This window comes from Pollicipes pollicipes, unplaced genomic scaffold (genome assembly GCF_011947565.3).
Source record: "Pollicipes pollicipes isolate AB1234 unplaced genomic scaffold, Ppol_2.1 Scaffold_3087;HRSCAF=3621_pilon_pilon_pilon, whole genome shotgun sequence".
Classification (NCBI taxonomy): domain Eukaryota; kingdom Metazoa; phylum Arthropoda; class Thecostraca; order Pollicipedomorpha; family Pollicipedidae; genus Pollicipes; species Pollicipes pollicipes.
Window position 1 is genome coordinate 24,953,115 of NW_023596225.1, and position 20,530 is coordinate 24,973,644.

At 52.0% G+C, this 20,530-nt stretch overlaps 1 protein-coding gene across 1 annotated transcript; it reads right to left on the reverse strand.

Annotated features, from left to right (window-relative positions):
- Window positions 1-10,051: 10,051 nt before the first annotated feature.
- Window positions 10,052-17,731, reverse strand: LOC119090606 (kunitz-type serine protease inhibitor Bt-KTI). Its single transcript, XM_037213441.1, has 2 exons — window positions 17,617-17,731; window positions 10,052-10,428 (listed from the first exon to the last, which is right to left on the reverse strand). The coding sequence occupies exons 1-2, from the start codon at window positions 17,699-17,701 to the stop codon at window positions 10,247-10,249; spliced, it is 267 nt and encodes an 88-aa protein (XP_037069336.1). The 5' UTR covers window positions 17,702-17,731; the 3' UTR covers window positions 10,052-10,246.
- Between the last annotated feature and the right edge of the window lie 2,799 nt (window positions 17,732-20,530).

Here is a 20,530-nt window from a genome sequence, read left to right on the forward strand (position 1 = left end):
GGATCAAGGGCCTTAGATCGGCAAAGAGGCCTACACTAGTCTGAAATGAAATTCCGGTATAAAGAAGAGAGAGCTTAACCTAAAAATAAAATTAAAAAAAATATTTTGGGACTTAATGTAAAGCTGTGGGACTGGCCGAGTTGACTAAGGCTCTCTCACAAACTAGCCCCCTCCCCTGAGAAAATCCTGGATTCGTGGTTACCGCAAACTGATTCCAACGCCCTACGGGCTTCATGGGCTGAGTTAAGTCCTCCAAGGAAGTTAAATCATAGTTACACATGTAAAGATTTTAAGCTTCTGACCATGACGGTAAATGACATGTCACCTCCGTCTCCGTGGTCATATCCGTAACGTTTTGTTGAAACGTGACAAATCAAGCGTACTCATCGCAGGAAATGCCCTTCAAAAATTCCTAACTTTATATTTTTGAGGTGCATTACTACCGTTCTTACCGTTTTCGCAGTTTAGGCCATCCAAAGTCAGGCTCGGTCCATCTTGACATTTATGACCAGATTTGATCTCTTAAAGGTCAAATGTTGAGCCTATTTGAACCTTAACTGCAAGCATCTTAAAGCTTAAAAAATTGCCGACGCTGTTTGTACCAATGATGTGGTTCGGTAACTTCTTCATGGAACCGGACGGACCAGTGAAACAATGGCCTTCACCCCTTTGACCTGGCATGACAGCACCTTATAACAGACTCAACTGTCGATGGAAGCTGGTGTCTGTCTGATAGTTTTCTTAGAGTTATCAACGCCGTTTGCCGCATTTCCGCAACATGAGTCTATTATAAAGTTCTTGGCTGCCCCTTATGACCTAATTTAAGCTGGTGGAGGCCACATTTGCTGTTTCAAAATGACGTATTTCTTCTACCACTTGACGTGATTTTTTCGATGCCGTTCCTTCTGGGCCCCAGCCTGCTTAGTTCTCGAAATTTCGGGGGACTCTGAGGCAGAGAACCAAAAAAGCCTACTCACAAGGTAGGCAAAAGGTGGGTGTTTCCATGAATTTGGCCCATTTTCATATCAAACTTGAGGTACTGGATGACGCGGAGGGGCGGGGGCGCTTAAGCGCCTGCTCCTTCAACTGAACTGGGAACTGCGCACCTCCTCTGAGGCCAGCTTGTAGAGCCAAGGTAAAGAAACAAACGTGTGTACGAGGAGGGTTAGAGCACGTGCACTCCATCCGCAGAATTCACGGTCAGGTCAGGGTAAAGGTCACAGGGTCACTACCGGCGACTTCTCGCACAGTTATTTAATCTGGTCGCATCAGTGGATTCAGAGCGCGGACGAGCGGACGAGCGTGCGTGCTGCGAAGTGCCGTTAATGCGCGTAGTGCTACCCTCTTGTGTTGAAATTGCAGTCTGGAGATTCATGTTACGTCTTAACTGTTGCATTGAAGTCTCCATACTTAACGTAATGGTATGTAACATGAGCAACGCGCAAAGCAATTTTGTTAAAAGCGGGTAGTGACCACCAGGCGCTACTGCCCCAACGAGACTAAGTCCCATCGCCATTGTGTTGGAGAGCGCTCCATAGCGTGAAAACGAATTAAACACGTGAGCTAAACCTAAAAGCCATGACGGGTACGGCCACGACGCACGATACTCACTGAAGCAATAGCAGCACTCTTCGTACAGCTCGTCCAGGCATTGAGCGCATTCCTTGCAGCAGGTTGCAGTTGGGTGAGGTTTGTCATGTCGCACTTGCAGCTGCCGGTCAGCATACACTTGGAGGCGATGCTGGCGCACACGGCCTCGTTGCAGGCGAGGGCTGGGCGTGCCAAGGAAGAGGGCTGCCAGCAGGACACGCGGCCGCCAACACCGCCGCCGCCGTCCGGAGCGCCTCCTGCCCATAGCACCACGTGCCAAGGATTTACACAAGAATAGCGGTTCATGGTATGCAGGCGTGCAAAAGCACGCACTTCTTCGCACCGCGTGCGTTACCTGACGTGGTCGGAACCGGTTCGAGTGGGGTGAGTTGATGGGTTTAAGTAATGAAGTCACGCAGGACTACGTAGTTAAAAATAGGCTTGGGATGGAACATTTCTCTCGCATTTCATGCTACCACCAGCGTCCATTTCAGATATGTCCCACCGCAGCGCAAACACCTTAATCACAAACTACGCTCGTTCACGTCCAAGCAGCGCCGCCGCAAAAACATTTTGCATGAGGCCCGCAGGTATCTGTGCATCGCTGAAGCCCCATTAATGACTATCAGCGGGAGAGTGTACCGTAGGAATCCGCAAGATAGAACAGAAAAACGTCTCTTCCCCAGCGTGCGCTCATAGAGGACAAGGCCGGGACAGAGACGGACGCCAAACGCGCACTGTGGTTCTTGCAACAGACTGAGTAAGCGTCGCCACTTTGCCAGTGTCAGGGATGTAAGCTATAGCACCTGAGCACAGGCGATAGGGCAGACTTGGGAGCTGCCGTTTTGACCAAATTTTACCTCGTGCACGCGGGACAGAGTGATGGGATTCTCGCTGGCTCAGGCCCGGCATCTGTGACTTGGGCATGCCACACACTGCACAGAAAAGTGTCGGCAGAGTTGTCACTTGCGAACGACACATTTTTCGGATTTAAGGTACATCATGATACCATTTGGAGGAGACAAGAAGATATTCCAAGTCGAGTTCGCTGTTCATTTACTATAAAGATTATGTTGACTTAGGAGTCCATGGCACAGGTGTTGTTTGCTTCATTGCCTTCTGCGGAGAGCGGTCGACGCTAAATGATGAGATGTTTTACGTTGCTAAACCAACAGCAGGTCATATTAAACATGGTCCAAAATAATTTCGGAAGGCTGCACCAGATTTCACGCAGTGCGAGCGCAACGAGCGCAAGCGAAAAGAAGAAGTAAGGGTCCAGGACAATGCACCTGTGTCCTGGATATTTTCTGAAGGTGCGCGGCTTGTGAGCCTTCTCTGAAACACTGCTTTATGACGCGGAATTCTGGGGAAATGTTGGTGGGGAAATCTTCGTCATCTTGCGGCGGAGGGCAAGACGACCGATTGATCGTTTTGTACTTGGCGGAACAACATAGATACACCTTTTACTGAAGTAATCTCTCAAGCGTCCCGGTCAGTCGTTCATCAACCAGGTGGACTTGAAGCGGCATAAACTCTTTTGAAGGGTCTTATTGGATTGGGGTTTTATGGCGCGCCGACTGCGGTGGTCATTTTGCCTGGAGGGTCTAAGCCCTGCAACGTCACAGCCGCCAGCACGGCGCGAAAACCTTGCAGCGCTCAGCGGGACTCAAGGCCGTTTTGATTCGTCAGTTGCCATGCACTCTCCAGTATAAGCCTGTTTGAAGTTGGTGACTGGTTGGTGACTGACCCCCATGTCCTGCATCCATTCTCTCCTACACCGGAGAGAGCTAGGATGACAGCTTGAGCTGGCCCGTCAACTTTGGCGTGTGCCGTCACGCGGGGTAAGCTAGGTCCAGCGCTCAGCACCGTCACAGGTTGGCAGAAGCGAGGCCGCCACTCCGTCGTACACTCACCATGCTGGCGACGATGCTGGACGCACGGCTGGGACGCTGCCGACGCGGAGCCGGAGACACCGTCCCGACTCTCGAGCTCGCTCTGCACAGGAGCATCCGCCAGGCCGTCTCGGCCCGAGCGAGCCACCGGTGCCGGATCCACACAACTATCGCGCCAGCCGCACTGTCGCTGCCGAGGGAGGCGGACCCGTCTGCTGTCGGTGGCGGTAAGGGGGACACGCTCAGTAAGGTGTTGGCTGGCTGTTATCCTGTGCTTGCCTTGTGGATGGTACACTGGGTCTGTCTTGCGACTATCGTTATGCTGTGAGGCTTAGGCCAGGAGACTGTGTCAGGGGCTATTTTGACATGTTGACTATGGGGAAGAATTGCCCCCAGCAACCGCCAGGTTCTTCTGAGTCAAAATCGCCCCCCTCCCCGTTAGGTGAAACCGTTGCCTTGCCAACAGGTCACACCCCGCCATATCTTTGATACGTTTTTGACATAGTTTGTAGAGAATACATATATTGGTAAAAGTAGTTTTTCTGGGAAAGGAAAATGTCGAAAAGTGACGTAAGTGCACAGCTGATTTTTGTTGATACCGGGCAGGCTTCTGTTTCAGCTGGCAGTGGTTGGCCGTAGGTGGGTGCGAATATTTTAACAACGATGTCACCAATAAGTGCTCTTAATGCTTGTGACAATATAGCACCATTCCGTTCTCATTGGCTCGATTTCACAAACTGCTGCGACCACTAACAAAATATAGCGATCGCACGACATGAGTCGAATTTTCTGGCGGACCCAAGAAAAGGAGAGGTAGCAAATGCTGGCACGCTCGAGAGGAAAGGATGATACACCCCAAAGCAATCTTGTTTGTGGCATGATTGCAAAATTCGACACAATTCGACGCGGCAAAGTAGATTTGCCCGAAGTAAACACGAATCTAACAACGGAATTGTGAACGTCATAACCCACGGTTAGTCAAAGGTCAAAACTGTGAATTTGTAGCTGCTCAAATGCTATAAAACTTCCTTTACCAACGTTTAGATAATTTTGGACTATGTTGGAGCACCGTGAATAACGACGTTCGTGGCACAAACATTCAATCATTGTTTGCAAACTGTTTTTGTTGCGTTCGAAGCAAATAAAGAGTTTTAAGCGTGTCAACGTCCCACCATCAACAATTTTGAGCATTGTGAAAGCGTTGGTCACGACATTCACGACCCACATGTTCCACACTTGTTCGCCACCGGTAAATGGACTACGCTGACTCGAATGATCTGCACTCTTGGCACCAAAAGAGGGTTTTTGAGCGCTGAACATTGCTCTCAGGCGTGAGAAGATTGTAGTGCCTTCCAGAAGATTTATAGTACCTTCCAGAAGGCCTTCCAGAGGCTGCGATCCCGCAGCGATTTGCTATCGACTTTAGTTCCGCTATGTGTCGCTGCCACTTTGAAAACTGAGCCATAATCAATCTGACATCGGAACGAGCGCATTGATGGCCGCACGTGCTTTTAGAGGAAACGGCTAAATAAAGGTGTTTTCTTTTACCTCGGGCAAGTGTCCACAATGAATACCATTCGAGCAATGCAAATCCATTGCAAGATACCGAAAAGGCTCTTTTTGGTTGTATTCCGTACTTAAAACACAAACCAAAAACAAAGGGTATTAAGACTCGCATGCGGCTTCCATCACGCTGCAGAGCATGGTGTGCTCCTATTGGGGTCCCGATCCTCCTTGTGGGAGGCATCTGCGACAGTAGTCTCCGGGCCTGTCCGCGCCGTCGCGGGGTGCATCGCCGGCGCCGACAGGCCCTTCCCCGCGCGGCGCCTGGCTTGCCCCACTGCGGCCGGCCGGCCTCGGCCCGCTCACCTTGGTGAAAATGCTGGCAACGCCGGCGGCCAAACCGAGGGCTTCCAAAGCGTCCTGCGTCGCAGGTCACGACTCATGTCGGACACGGCTCACGGTGTAAATCACCGGTCGGTGCCAGAGGCGCTCTCAGGCATACGCGGCAGGGGGGCTGCGGCCCCAGGCCGCGCGTGCCCCGAATTCCAGGCGCCATCCGGCGGCAGTTGGTAACAGCCGGTGTGTTCCCCCCTCCCCACCTGACTTCCGCTGTCTCCGCCCGTGTCATTAGCGGGGTGCGCCCCACAGCGGGGGGCCACAGGTGTGCGCCGTGGAAGGACCTCCGACCGGCCGCACCTTCTCAATGGGTGCCAGCGGCGGATTCATACAACAGTGCCGCACCACCCGCACGACCCCGCCCGGGACACGTGCGGCACGTGTCCAGTACCGTGGGAGAACACGGTGAAATATGCGGATGGGCCTCACCCATCCGCGAGTCGTGCGAGACAATTCCTTGTTTGATGTACGAGCTAATACTAGTGATGCATTTTTCAAGTGCATTTTTGGATCGGTGGCCGGTTTTAGAGAGCAGAACTGTAACGTCACACTGTGTGAGCCATAACTTCACACTGTGTGAGCTATAACTTCACACTGTGTGAGCTATAACTTCACACTGTGTGGGCTACAGCTTGTGATCTCATTTATATGCGCACAGACCGTTCAGCGTACGAATGGATTGCACCTGGGAAAGCTGGCGAACCTTCCGGCATCCATCGAGTAAAGGCCTTAGTCCAGCCGAACTCGAACTCTGGCTCAAGGGGTTTTAAGATCCGACTTGCGTGAGCCAGTTCATTTTAGGAATGATTTGAGATCAGACTCTGACCCGACAATTTTTATCACGTGGTCCCAAGGCTATCGTGGTCTGAGGTTTCGCTCAAGGCACCAGGACTAGATCTCTGACTCCGGAGATTTCGGAAATCTGTGGCTCGGACTGATTCTATTTTTGCTGAAAATTTAGCTGCTGTTGAATTTTCATAGCAGAACGTAACCTGTAAATAATAATTTTGATGCACACATGCTGTTCGGTGGCCTCACACCAATTCTGGATTGAATCAGATATATCAGGTTTGTTTTGAATGGCCATGGTTCGGTCCAGGTTGGTTTGCATTGGACACTAAAGCATCACGATGGTCATCAGCATCTAACTGTGATTTGGGTTGATATCTATTAAGCGAGACTATGGGCCAAGACAATTTTCATGCTGAAAATTACCTGCCTTGATATACCAGGAGGTCCTGTCTTACAGCAGACTTTCAACAGTCGTTACAGCATATTAGAATATTTGACGCTTTCAACAGTGCTTAAAGTAACGCATAAGCAAGGTTAAACAAGGTAAAACACGATGCATGGAGGTACGAAAATGTGCTGAATCCCTGCAACCTTTAATAAATGAAAAGAAAGCCAAGCCAACCACAGCGCTGTCAGCCAAACTCCCACTTCATGGCACTCGATACACTGTTCTACATCTAAGAGCTGCATGATCTCTGTTGCGGGGCAGAAAGGTATCGATGACTTGTACCGAGCATTGGTTGAAATATAGTTCACCATAGGAGAAAGAACATTTGCGCATTCGTTTAATCACGCAGCTTCTAACCACAGATACACGATACTATGCCAAGCGCAGCTCAAACCATAAATGGCCAAACCAAAGTCTCATCAGTGTTCAAACTAGCACAACATTAAAAAAGTACCCTGCTTCAAAAGCAACCGTTAAGTGACATTTGATGATGACGTCCGTGCATTTAGCCTCGGAAAAATTACTACTATTCAGCGATTCTGGGCTCTGTCGTAAGCAATTGTCCACGCTGTGTCGCGGCGTTTTTAAAGAGTGTGTTTTAGAGACGACATTTTTTGCCTCAAATGCCATTCCCACTGGCTTTTCCCCGCCTGCTCTGCGTTTGTGAACCGATAGCAACTGTGGGTTTTAAACTCCGAGTGCATTGACCTGGTCAATGTGTGCGGTCTTATTTATAAGCGACGATGTCGCTGCCACTAAATCACTATGTAACGACCATGTCACTGCACGGACGGCCGTGCTACGCCTCCGGGTCACGGGCGCCGCCATGATGTGCCCCGGCGTCGGGTCACGGGCTCAGGCGAGGTGTACCCGGCGTCAGGTCATGCGCTCCGCCGAGGTGTACCCCGGTGTCATGTCATGGGCTCTGCCGAGGCGTACCCCGGCGTCGGGTCACGGGCGCCGCCGAGGTGTACCGCTGCGTCGGAGCAAGAGCACCACTGAGGTGCATCCCGGTGCCAGTCGCGCCGCGATAAGGAACTCGAAACGACGCTGTGGTCAACGGCCGGGGCCCCCCTCCCGCCCGCCATCAAACACCGCCCCTGCGCGGTGGCGCAGACGGTCGAAGAGAGGGGGGGAGGGGGAGCGTGCACAGGGGAGCGTCCCGCGGGCCTTTGGCTCACTCGGGACCGACGATTAAGTTCTGAGGGCCAAAGGCCTCGTTCGCTGGCTGGAATCGCACTCAGGTCCCGGTCCGCAGGGCCGGATCTCCTGATGCCAGTCAGGCGCCGATTCCGATCGGCCCTTTACGCCGATCGGGTCGATGAGAGCCAGGGGACAGGGTCTGGGTTAGCTCGGAGACGCTCACGCTCGACTGATGGCGACCGGTGGCCGAGGGTGCCAAGTGAACATTGGTCCGGACCCTGTCGACGACATCTCGAGGAGGCTGGACTTCGCGGCCGGCGAGTATGGCGGCATGTGAACGACTGATCCCTCGGCAAGGAGTCGGTCTGTGGTCGGACCGCGCGGCAGAGGTCACACGGCGACGGTCAGGTCACCTCCTCACAGTGGTGGTGTATGACTGACTGGGGGCCACACGACTCCGTATAGTGTGAGCCCGAGCTGACGCGTGCCCCGACTTTTGAACTATTTTGCAATTTACGGTGCTTCCGCGCGGTCTAGTAGAGAGCGTGCGTTGGAATGGTCATGTGCAGCGTTATATGCTTCGTCGTTTGTCGACCAAAGTTGTCGCAATGAGATCTGATTGGCGAAGCATTGTGTGTTAAGCCACCCCGGAGACACGTCTCCGGTCCCAGCTCCCGGGGACCGGGACGTCAACAGATGCAGTGACCTGCTCTCCCCGGCCAGTCGCGCACTTACATCGGAAATCCAAATGATCTGTTGAATAGGCCATTGAAGTCATTTCACCCACAGGTTCTGACGGTTGACAGCGTGCTGTTCTGCGACGAATACCCGTCATGTGATGGTGCGAGTGAACAGCTGCGGCTGCTGGCCAGCCACCCACCCCAGTTCTTCGGCAGGCAACACTCAGGGCAAGAGATAATAAAGCCTATTCTGATCGGGACAAGTATAACCAGCACCAATATTATGCTGCCAGGTCCGCATAACTGTATCCACCTGATCCGCCGTTTTCATAACTCGGACTGACAGGGGTGTCGATGCGACCCACTGGTGTGGAGGTAGTAATGGAGATATTAATGGAGAAGTAGCTTGAAGATATATTAATGGAAACAGTAATGGAGACAATAATGGAGATAGAGCAGTAACGGAGACGGAGCTTAGCGGAAAAATACAGGGATAAGTCTCAACAAGATCTTGCAATTACTGCCAGTTTCCATGTCGTCAGGTCAATAATTGACCTTTTTGACAGGTCAAATTTAATTTTTCTCAGAATTACCTTCCTTAGCTTTACATCATGTATATAATACCAGACCTTGTGGCGACACAGTTTAAGCAGGCGTGTTTCTTGTTGAGTTTTGAGTATAATATGGTATATACTTATGTTTTTAACGTGTTTTTTAATCATATCTGGTTCCGTTAATGAAATGAAGTCGACCCACCACTCGCGTTCCAAGGCACCGTCGGTTGCCGCCTGCCGGCCACTCCGTCTGTATATCACCGCGCAGTGCTCCTCAAACCGGCGCCGCTTCGAAACCAGAAATGCTAAGACACAAAGTAGACCCATTTGTGTAGCAAAAACACGCAGCAGATGCTCCATAGACTTCTGGAAAATTGGGCGCGATTACACAGCACGCCGTAGAGGTATCCTAAAAACCCTAGTTTGGGGAGCCGCATCGACCCCCTCCCCCCCCCCTACCCTATCTACCCTACCTACTAACCTCCGTCCTATCAGGGCGGAGGTTAAAGGCGCTATCTAGTCAGCATAAACTGACTCAATGAAGTCAACTAGATGACTCGATGAGATCGCTTCACAAGGTCAGTAAAAACTGACCGGTGCAGGAAGCAAGTTCCTATGCCGGATACGGGTGGAATCATCATATTCATGCCAGCGCTTTCGCTGTGCTGACTTCTCTGTGCAGGCTACACCCAACCTGCTTGTGGAGAAAGTCAGAACTGGTGGGCCTGGGTATTTTGTCGGAGCGTCGATTTTGCGACTGGTTACCATGACGAGGTGCAATGGCATTCTGAAGAATGACGAACTGATGCGCCGATGAAAGGACGAGTGACGAGCTCTGATAGCGACTTTAAGAGGTGAGTGTTGAATGTATTGTAAAACACGTGCATTTGAATGATTCATGACCTTCATTGCAGTGACACATTGTGCAAACAAGCGAGGGCAGAATGACTAACTGCCAAAACACTATTCATTTCCATGCCACAACAGCAAAGGTAAATAAATACCGTACAAAAACAATCTCAGCAGCCTACGAACATTCACAAGCGCAGATCAGCACATAAGAGGCGTATATTACCTTACACACCACATACACACCCCTCATCTTACGTGCTGTGTACATAGCCAGCAGAGACACCCTCGCTTTTGACATCACCCGCGCTGCCATGCAACGTGGGCGCCCATGTCCGCCATGTCGTCTGCTTTCCGCGCCAGAGACAACCCGGTTCCGTCTCCTCCGCCGCGCGCTCTTCAGTAGCCGCCACAGGCCTGCTGACACTGGTGTCGCTTCAGGAAGTTGTTGGCGTTGCCGTCGCAGCCGCCAAAGATGAAGAGCTGGCAGGTGCCGGTGCTGGGGTTGAAGGCGTACCTCTGGAAGTACGCCCTGCAAGGGCCGCGAACCACAGGGAGAGAGCAAGCGGACCCTGAACTCCCTACAACGAGAGAGAACAGCGTTAGAAAGCGTCGGAAAAGGTGGGGCTGGACCAGGCCGGACAGTGCCGGACAGTGCCAGATGGTGCCGAACAGTGCCGAATGGTGCCGGCATCATTCGTCTCTGGTGTTTTCCCCCTCGTGTTATTCAGCGTGGTCCTGTGCTACTCGTTTATTTCGCCCGTTTCCAAAGAAACGACTCGTGACTTGGTATGACAACAGCTAACGTCGTGTACGCGACCCACGATCACATAAGCGATCCGCACATACTTGCAACATGCGTCACATCTGGTGTGGAAAGCTTCAAATTGCCACGGAATTTTCTCAGCCGGGGTTGCGAAAAATGGAGGCACGGTCGTCCATGGTAAGGTTGGGAAATTTCTTTCCGGCCCACTCCCATAGGGCGAATAAATGTTGTTGAAAAAATGTGGTGACTCAGTCGACTTGCCCCCTTCCCCTCTGTGCCAGTTACCATGCCCCCAAGGGGTGTTCACTCTGATGCGTTGGGTGTGACCTTAGACCTAAGCACATCACGTGTGAAAAAGGAACCAAAAAGAAATTGAACTGTGAGAGGGTGAAACAAAAGGGGTAACCGTAAACGGGGCACTGAAAGAGGCGTTAAGGTAAACTGAAACGAGAAGCTGTAGTGAACAACAGTGCTCATCAGAGCATGAGCCGATGGCGCAGACTGCATGTACTACATTTAAGTAATACGGCCATAGCTATACTGCCAGGTGACAACTAAAACGAATGCTCTCCTTTTCCGTGATTGCAAAAGTTTGCGCGGCATGAATTGTTGCGTCTCGCATCTCAACGGGGCCCACGTCTTCCAACTACCGACGGGCTCTGCTCAGTATCCTTCCGAGGATCAAACCTGCGTGAGAATGCAAGTCACCTGCACCGTCAAAATGGCTACGACAAGCCATCATGCTTGACGATTGCAATGCAGCAGTCACCTGGCTGCGCATTGCAAGGGGTTTTATTGCGCAAGGTTATTGATTGAATGGCTAGAAGTTTGATTTAACCTCTGCTTCGATGTTGATGCATGAATGAGTTGAGGCTGAGGACAATGCCAAATTATACGGTGTGATAATGGTAACTGATAAGTAAAATAAATGAAAAATCGCTCATCCGTACCAGAACAAACGTCTGACTACAGCTTTTGCGACCAAAGTTATCCTCTGTTGCGTTTTTGTGTCGATCACGGCGTCCTCCCTTCCAGAAAGCCGGGTCCGCACTCGGTGTACCGCGTCAGACCTCTGGCACCGACCCTGCGCACCGCACCCGGGCCCCACGGTGCGCAGCGGCGGGAATAGCGCCCCGATGAGGCCGTCAGTCCCCAAACACATCGGCCATTTGACCTGCGTGCCCTCCAGCAGCGGACCGGAACACACGGCGGAGCGAAGCAGGCGCGCCCGCCCCTGCAGGACGGGCGCGCAAGCTCACAGTCGTCATGACCTTGTGACGGTCCGCAGCAAAACACCACGGCGCGCCGAGACACTGCGGGTGCTGTGGCGAATGTGCGTGCAGTCACGGATGTGCGTCATATTGTGCGGGCGTGAAGGCATTTACAGGCGTGCAAATAGGTGCATTGATGTTTACATCTGCACGTGACGCACACGGAAAATGGACTGGAAGGTGGCAACAAGGTGATCCGTGACGTCATGCAAGGTGTTGGCGCTGAGCGTCTGTCCTGAGTCGGCATCTCTTTCAAAAGATGGGAAGCCATTAGATCAACTAACAACTCACGATGCCAACCGCTAACAGACGGCCGCACAGATCAATGACGCCGACCCACCGGAAAGTCAACATGTAGACCTCCGCTCCCGGGACCTACAAACTAAACACCCCACGAGTCCGGCAGCGGCGAGACCGATAACGCCCCCAAGGTCAGACTCTAGCGAAGCCCAACCATGCGCCGTACGAGCGTCTTCCTGCGCGCGAGCGCCGCGGACTGGTGGTGACAGGGCTCGGCCGGCGGTCGAGAGGTGCGTCCCACTCGTTCAGCACGACTCATCCCACCTTGCGCCCAGCAGAGGGGGAAGGGGTCACGGCACTCCTCTTCAACCGGAAGCTGCACCACACGATGCACAATGCCATGACCTGGACTGGCCCGCCGTCAGTGTGTGTACATGGGTGGGGGGGGGGGGGGGGGGCGGAGAAGCAGCTCCGTGAGCGGGACGTGGCACAATGACCTGGGCTGGCCCGCCGCCGATGTGTGTGTGGAGGGGGGGGGAGGAGAGGGGAGGGGCAGCTCTGCGAGCGAGACGTGGCATAATGACCTGGGATGGCCCGCCGCCGGTGAGGGAGGGGGGGGGGGTGCAACTTCGCGAGCGGGACGGGGCCGAGTGACCCGGCCACGGCCTCGAGGAGCGGTACTTGGCAACTCCGGTCACCTGACGTCACCAAGGCTCCGAGAGGCGTCAACGTGTTTGGAGGTGCCGACGGCGCCTTGCAGCCGTGGTCTGAGTGCCTGGGTCATGGATCCCCTGTACACCGTAAACAACAGATCTCACAGCGACGGCGGAAGCAAGCTGTTGAAGGCCCTTGTCTGATGCAACATAACAGGCTAGAGTCATGTTCTGCAGCGGTGTGCTGGTCAATACTAGATAATGCCCGTTCGTCGCTGGGCTAGTCTGGTGCATTGAATAACACGTGGCGGCGAACTCATTGGCCTCCCGCATAGCACGTCGGTGATCTCGGCAACCATTTAGCGCAACAGTTGGGAGTGGATGTACTGTGGCAGTGGTAGTGGATGCACAGAATAGTATCCAAAGCATGCCATTCTTGCATTCAAAACGAACATTCCTGGATCAACCATGAGACGTCACACTTTCTCCCGTTGTGAGCCGTCACCTGCAACGCTCAAAAAAGAAAATAAGCCCTGTGACCGGCGCATGGCCCTGGGTGCCTTTGGGATTGCCGTTAGCCAAGTGCACTGCCGGCCTGGTGAGGCTTTTATTCGCTGTTTCTTCGCAGCCGCCCGAGGGGACGAGTGCCGGCTAGCCTCGTTCAAGTCCATATTTCGTCGTTTGATCGAGCTGCGACAACTCCGGACTGAGTCGACTGCAGCCAGGCGGCCGCGCTCTTCCTCTCGATCCACAGGGGTCCTCCTCGTCGGCTCGTCCCCCGTCACTGTCCCACTGTGACTGTGGTGAGGTAGGCGTATGGGTGACAGAAGGCTGACACCAATACTAGTAGCAGGCTGACAACAACAGAAGCAGCGGGCTGGTCGGCGGCCTGCACGTAGTGTGCCCCAAGTGACTCTTTAACTCTTAAACTCATGCGGGAACTAGTGAGAACCGTATGGCAATTCCACAATGATGCCGACTACCGGCATAGCCAGGAATGTCAATACATGCTTGCCATGTGCTCGTTGAAAAGAAACATCACGCCATGTGAACATGTCACCAGGTATCAAGTGCTAAAACGCTACTCATGGAACACAAACCTACAACCGGACATAAGTCTACAACCAGCGCAATCGGATGCCTGTCTTATGATACGTTCAATGCACGCTGTGATCATGAGACGGTGGATGATGGTATATTTTGTTCCTGGGTTCAAATTTGAGAGCATGTTCGGTTTCAAACGGACTACACTTACGAATACATAACAGATAGCTCGAACCAAACTCTCGAAGGCATGCCTCATCTTCTGACCATAAGTTAGTTCTGAGTTTCGGTACAACATTGTATAAGCATAACAGAGCCTAAGGGAAATGCGGCGTGCAGAAGCGATGCTGGATGCACGGTATGGTGATCTGGCGCGAAGCACCAGACCAGATAAAGATGCCGAGTCCGTACGTGGCACTGGACCGCATGAGGCCCAGGCAGTTCATCACGGATGCAGAATGGAGAATCCAAAGGCTTCGTCCAGTGGGTCATGGCATCCAGGGTCCTGTTCACAACGGGCCGTTTGGCCACCGAGAATTACCCGCTGTACCGTATGACGGGCAGCAACTGGAGACCGCACGGTCCGCGCCGGTTCAGCCGCCCACCCGGGTGGACATCCCGTCAGATTCAGTCCATCTCTTACGTCACACCGGGCGAAGAGCCCGCTCGTGAGTCCGCCTCTGACGTCACACCGGGCGCAGCGCCCGCTCGTCATCCGGCCGGTAACGGACCGGCGACGACACGGGGCAGCCGGGCAGGTGCAGACGCCGGCCGCGGCAGCTCGGCCCGAGACCGGTCCGAGCCACGGGGCGTGGTTACTCCCGGGGCGGGCGGCACGGAGAGTGCTGCTTGCCCAGAGACAGCGAGAGCGATGGCTGGTCAGGCCGTCACCAGCAGCTTTTGCACTGTGATGGCCCCAAGAGTGACGTCTCTGTGGTGGCCCCAACAGTGACGTCACTGTGCCCCAACAGTGACGGCGATATGGTAACATGGTGGTCATGGCGCCGGTGTGAGAGGGATTACTGCTGGAAAGGGCAATGACTCGGTATAAGAACGGTGACCGCACTGATACCACAACCCGAAGACAAGCTCTTGATCCCTTGCTTTCAAGACGACGCCCAAGGTGAGCTTCTGCAAACAATTACTGGTGGTCTAGTCCGTGCGTCGTTTGCACTGCCCGTGACAAATTGTCGCAAGCAACCTCCCGGAAAATCCCATGAGTGCTCGTGTGTCTTTCAATCGTATTGTAAGAGTGGTGGCTACAACGAACCGGACTGTGTCGGAATCCTGGCACGATCCGCATGATCCGCCGCCAGCACTAAAGCAACAATAACAGGCTCTGAGGCCGACCCCTCGAGCTGAACGGGTCTCGTCCCAACGCAGATGATGGGGAGGGTGCGAGCGGATTGAAGGCATCGAAATGTGACTGTATTTCAGAGGATCGATAGAAGGTACAGGGATGAAAAGAATGGATTGCACCCATTCACGCAAGCGGTTGGACACTTATTTTCCCAACGCAAATCAGAGCACACATTTTCAGCGTAATGAAAAGTATCCCCTAAAATGTCTAAGAATTGCGTGTGGTCTCTTGTGAAGCCTCTTTGACAGCAAATGAATTTGTTCTCACCTGAAGCCAGTGTGCTGGCAGTCGCTGTGCCCTAAAGTCAATCTTTTAGTAAAAAATCCACACCCTTTTCGGCATTCATTTCGGAATTCCAGCATAATGCAAATGTGTGATCTGCTTTTACAAGCGTGGCCACGAGGCAAGAAAGCCTTACGTAATAAAAAGTCCCAGTGTGAGTAATTCGGCGCAGGCATGAGTTTTCTGGATACTGGCATCTCTGCAACCGCCGTTCGCAGCTTCGTGCAGTTTTCAGAAACAAGACACACATTGCTTCAAACTATGCTTCAGAAACTACCAGGCGGTTGTAGGCAAGACATTCAAATGGCGGGGTTGTCCTGTGATGATGAATTTTTAGCAAAAGTTTGCTGCACCCAATTTACAAACGTGAGAAGAGAAACTTTCCTAAAAGTACAAATCTGCGCGATAAGGATAAACAATGAACCCAGATCTCGATGACCGCGGCGTCTCAGTGGCGCAAGATGGCAAACTGGCACTGCTTGACAGAGAAGTGTTATATATATATATATATATATATATATATATATATATATATAATATGATATAACAAGGAAGAGCTAACAACAACTAAGACAGTACTAATATTCTTATTCCTTCTAGAACAACCAGGAGAATGGAGAGACAGATGCAGTGATATTTCGGCTACACAGCTTTACCGAAGCGAAAATCATTACCGATATTCGTTTCGATAAGGGCATGTAGCCGAAATATCACTGCATCTATCTCTCCAATGTATTATATGGTCTGGTTATTCTACGAGGAACAGGGCTATGAGTGCCATCCGATTTATACCTATGATGGCCTTTAGATCCTCGCAAATGCACTTAACAAGATACGTAAGGGCTAACGACCTTCGACATACCAGCAGGCACTGGTTAAACAAAATTGTGATGCTAAACAACGATCCTATTAACGAAGCCCAGTATTTCGAGCTGCGCCTATCCTCATGAGCCATCCTCAAGAAACACTCGAAGATGAACGCGTCTTGAGATATTGAGCTTAGTCGATAGAATCACTGTTTGACACTGGAACATCTTTTAACCAGTATCTCCAGCATATTGCTGGTTGTTAACACAATAACATTGGACTCATAAAGCCGGAAAACAAGGATCTAAAGGCCGAGAGGCTAAAGGCTAAGATCCTTTCAAATCGACATGCCTGCCCCCACAACAAAAAACATATTTGCATCCAGGCTACTAGGTCAGGCCTGGTTTCCTCTCAAAATTGCCGACTTTGGCAAATCGTGTTTAGCATTGCATGAACGATCTAATAAATTTTGGTTTCATTTGTCTTGCTCTTTCCAGTTCGAAGAAATCAGTGAGCAGGCATCCGACCAGCCCCGCCAGGGCGGCGTTTACACGGGCCAACTTCAGCGCGAGGGAGAGCTGATTGGTGGAAAACATCGGCAACCAGGACAGTGCAGACGTCAACCTAATGCGCGGCTTAAACCGATGCACCATCTACCTACTACAAGCGGCATTAGCGCTGTTCGACGCGACGGCGCGCCAAGGGTGGATCAGGAGGCGACCGGTCTCACCTTTCCGGAACCAGGACTCAAATACGCACTTACATGCTAATAACACGCCAGATGAGACGTGTTGGCGGTATGCATGTATGTTTGTATGTACATTCTAACACACCAGAGGAAGACAGTGGTCCGAAGAAGCATTCCATCCATGGCACTAGTGCCCCGTCTCTTACACCGCACTATTGACGATTCATATTGACGATATACCGATTCAATATTGGCGAGTTATCTAAAAGCGTCCACAGTGTACATGACCTTAAACGGCCCGCTGAACGGTCAATTAAAGTTTCTCATTCCTCGGCCGCTGACAAGAACAGCGCATTCATTTTCAGAACTCAGCTTCTACACGCAGCAAACCAAACCGACCTCTTGCTCTCGCCTTGTATCGTGATTAGCGGAGTAGGTGCATGCAAAGTACTTAGCACAGGCAACCGAAGACAGCTCTGAGCAACAATGCGTGCCGCTGATTTGCAAATGGTTCGCCGCGCCACGCACAGCTGACCGGAGCGTCAGCTGACCGTGGCCTGGCGACACCCACCGATCAGAGCGTGGCCGAGCGATACGCACCGGTCAGAGTGTGGCCGAGCAACACCCACCGACCAGAGCGTGGCCGAGCGACACTCACCGATCAGAGCGTTGAAGGCGTCGTTCAGAGCCGGATAGCCCACGGCCAGCCCCACCAGCGCCATGAAGATCACCGCCCTGCACATCTTGAGGTGCTCTTTGACTGTGTTGCAGCGCCGGAGCGGGTCGAATGCGGTGCGCCACTGCCGACGCCGTTTTATAGTTAGGCCTGGCGCCGGGCATCCCGGCGTGACGTCATCAGCCGGGCCCGCCGCCGCCGCCGCCGCCGCCGCGCCGCAGCCGCCATCACCGCCGCCCGCGCGGCCGCCAAACGCCACGCCGCCTACGTATGGCCTCCGGGTGTGCGTGCACGGTCTGCTCCTGTCACGAACTGCCCCCGGCGCAGCAGTCCGAAAAATTGGGGCGGGGCAGGGGGAGGCGGCAGGTACACTGGGGCGGCAGCTGCACAGGGAGGCCCGAGGGGTGGTCACTATGGCGGTCAACGAGCGGCTCGGATGCGCTGACGCTGGGACGGGCCGGCACCAGCTCACTCCAGGGGCGCCCTCGCGTAGGGGTGTGCTGATGTCACACGGTAGATCGGCGAGCGGCGGTATCAATCGACGACCTTTGTTGACAAACAGGGATACTGGACCGACCCGAATATTTTACCTTTATATTTGGCTGTGGTGCTGGACCGACCCGGAAACGTTGCCTGGCAAAGATGGTAATGATTTCCTAGTTGCTGATAGGCACGGCATCGTTTCAGGGCTGATCCTGTCTGGCGCGCTGTCGCCTCAGCTGTAGATGTCAACCACGCTAACAGCATCCGCAATCCACGCCGCTGCATGCGATGGAGATCAGATGAGCCTCTTGTGGCCTGTGAAACCCGGGAAGCACTCTGTTCTTGTGGCCCGGGCAGCACTCTGTTATGAGATTACCACCGGTGTCCTGGCACAACCTGCCCACTTCGGCCCTTAAATACTCAGATCGGCTCTTAGTACGTGTGTCCTGAGCACGCAAGGATGCAACTTAGCATGCTTTATGCCGCGAATAAGCAGCTTAACACGCGACTGTGCTCAGCAACGATACCCAGAGGTCGCCCGCGTCTAAACAATGTGCGCATGATGTATATATATATATATATATATATATATATATATATATATATAGAAAAGGCAGTTTTGTTGGTCTTATGTCTCGTAGAATTATCACGAAAATGAGAAATAGACGCATCGATTGTTCGGCTACATGCCTTTACCAAAACGAATATGAGCATCAAACTCAAAATGCGAAATTGCCTTTGATTTTTTCTGTTGCTCTTTTTTAAACAGCGAGCCACAGTCTCAACAATCACCGACATTCAGGAAATTTAGCCAGGAGAAATTACCAATCGTCGATGTGACCGAATGATCTCCAAGATGACCATTTCGGTGCAAAACCCCATACACATATGGAACACTCCCTTTAAATGGTAAACCACGTTTACTTGCGTGCAAACCCCAGTGAGCCGAAGCTTGCATAAACGGTGCCTAGCAGAAGTTAGCGCCCAAATGCTATCACAAATGATACCTAGTGCCCAACGGGCAATGTGTGTCATGTGTGTCATGCATGTCTGGGCTTCAAGGGGTTCGCACGCAAAAATTTGGCTTACCAAATTAAGCGTAACTTGTGTGAAACATATGCGAGGGACATAGTCTATGTCGGGAAGTCCATGCGCCCTTTTTGTTTGTGGTACAATGACCATCTGCGTGGAGCTGACAAAAAAGCAGATACTCCTTTCGGCGACCATTTTTGACAAAACACACTCAGGCCGAAATCCATGGAAGTACGAGTTTTATACCCCTTTAAAGCTCAAGGTCAGCTACAGAGTGCAGGACCATCCAGACAGAAACATAAGTGAATCCATTCTTATGAGAAACTGGCGACCGGACCAAAGCGTGCATAGCTCATCATGGCCGACTGCGTGAATGTAAATAGAGCCTTAATGCGTGATGCGTGCTAGCTTACATCGTCTACATGTATGAGTGATGCGTGATGCGCGATGCCTGTTTGATTGGAAATGTTTTGCATGTTTAAGTGATTTGTGATGCATGACAGCTGTTTCCTCGCAATCGCTTGCATGGATGAATGATGTGTGATGCGTGATGACTGCTTAGTTGGATACGTTCGTTTGCTCACGCGATTTTTGCGTATTCTTATCCTTGGTTGGATATATACTGTGTCGTATTAATGGCTGGTAATTGCTCCTGGTTTAATCTCTTGAATGCTGGTGACTTGTAAAGACTGTGGCCTACAGTCTAAAAAAAAAACGAAAAATGGAGTGGGCTCGCCAAGTTAATTATAATTTTGACTGTCCTACTCACAGTCGTTTTGTAAAGGCATGCAGCCGAAATATCAGTGCACCTGTCTTTTCTTCTTCCTGGTTATTATACGAGGAATAGGGCTAACAAAACCGTTTTATCCAAACCCGGAGGCAGCCAACACCGCGCCCTACCAACAAATGAAAAGGTACACATCTGTCTATTTGTTCTGAGCATTTGTGCTGGTGATCCTGGGAAGCAGGTTCTTTGATGTCAACGAGCACCTGTCAACTGTGCGTCTCGCTTAGTTTAAAATGTTATGCTGAGACATAACTTCTCGAACCTGCAGGGTGTTTTTCTGAGGCTGTTGTTGTATAATAAGTCAGGCATCATGCATTTGTACACTCCTGTCTCTGGGACGTATCCAAAGTACTCAAAATGGCCTTGCCTTCAGCACATTACGGCAGCCGGGCGTTTGTTTGCGCCAAGCACACCGGCGAGCAGGAAGTGCAGCCTCTGAGCGTTGCATGGCCACGTGCCATACAGGTGCTTACGATTCTACGACGAATTTAACGAGGGCTTATTACTCTGCACGAGCAGCTGTGATTCAGATAAAACGAGGACCCGGCCTCGATCAAAACTATTGGCTCATGTCAACACCAGCACGCCGTTCAA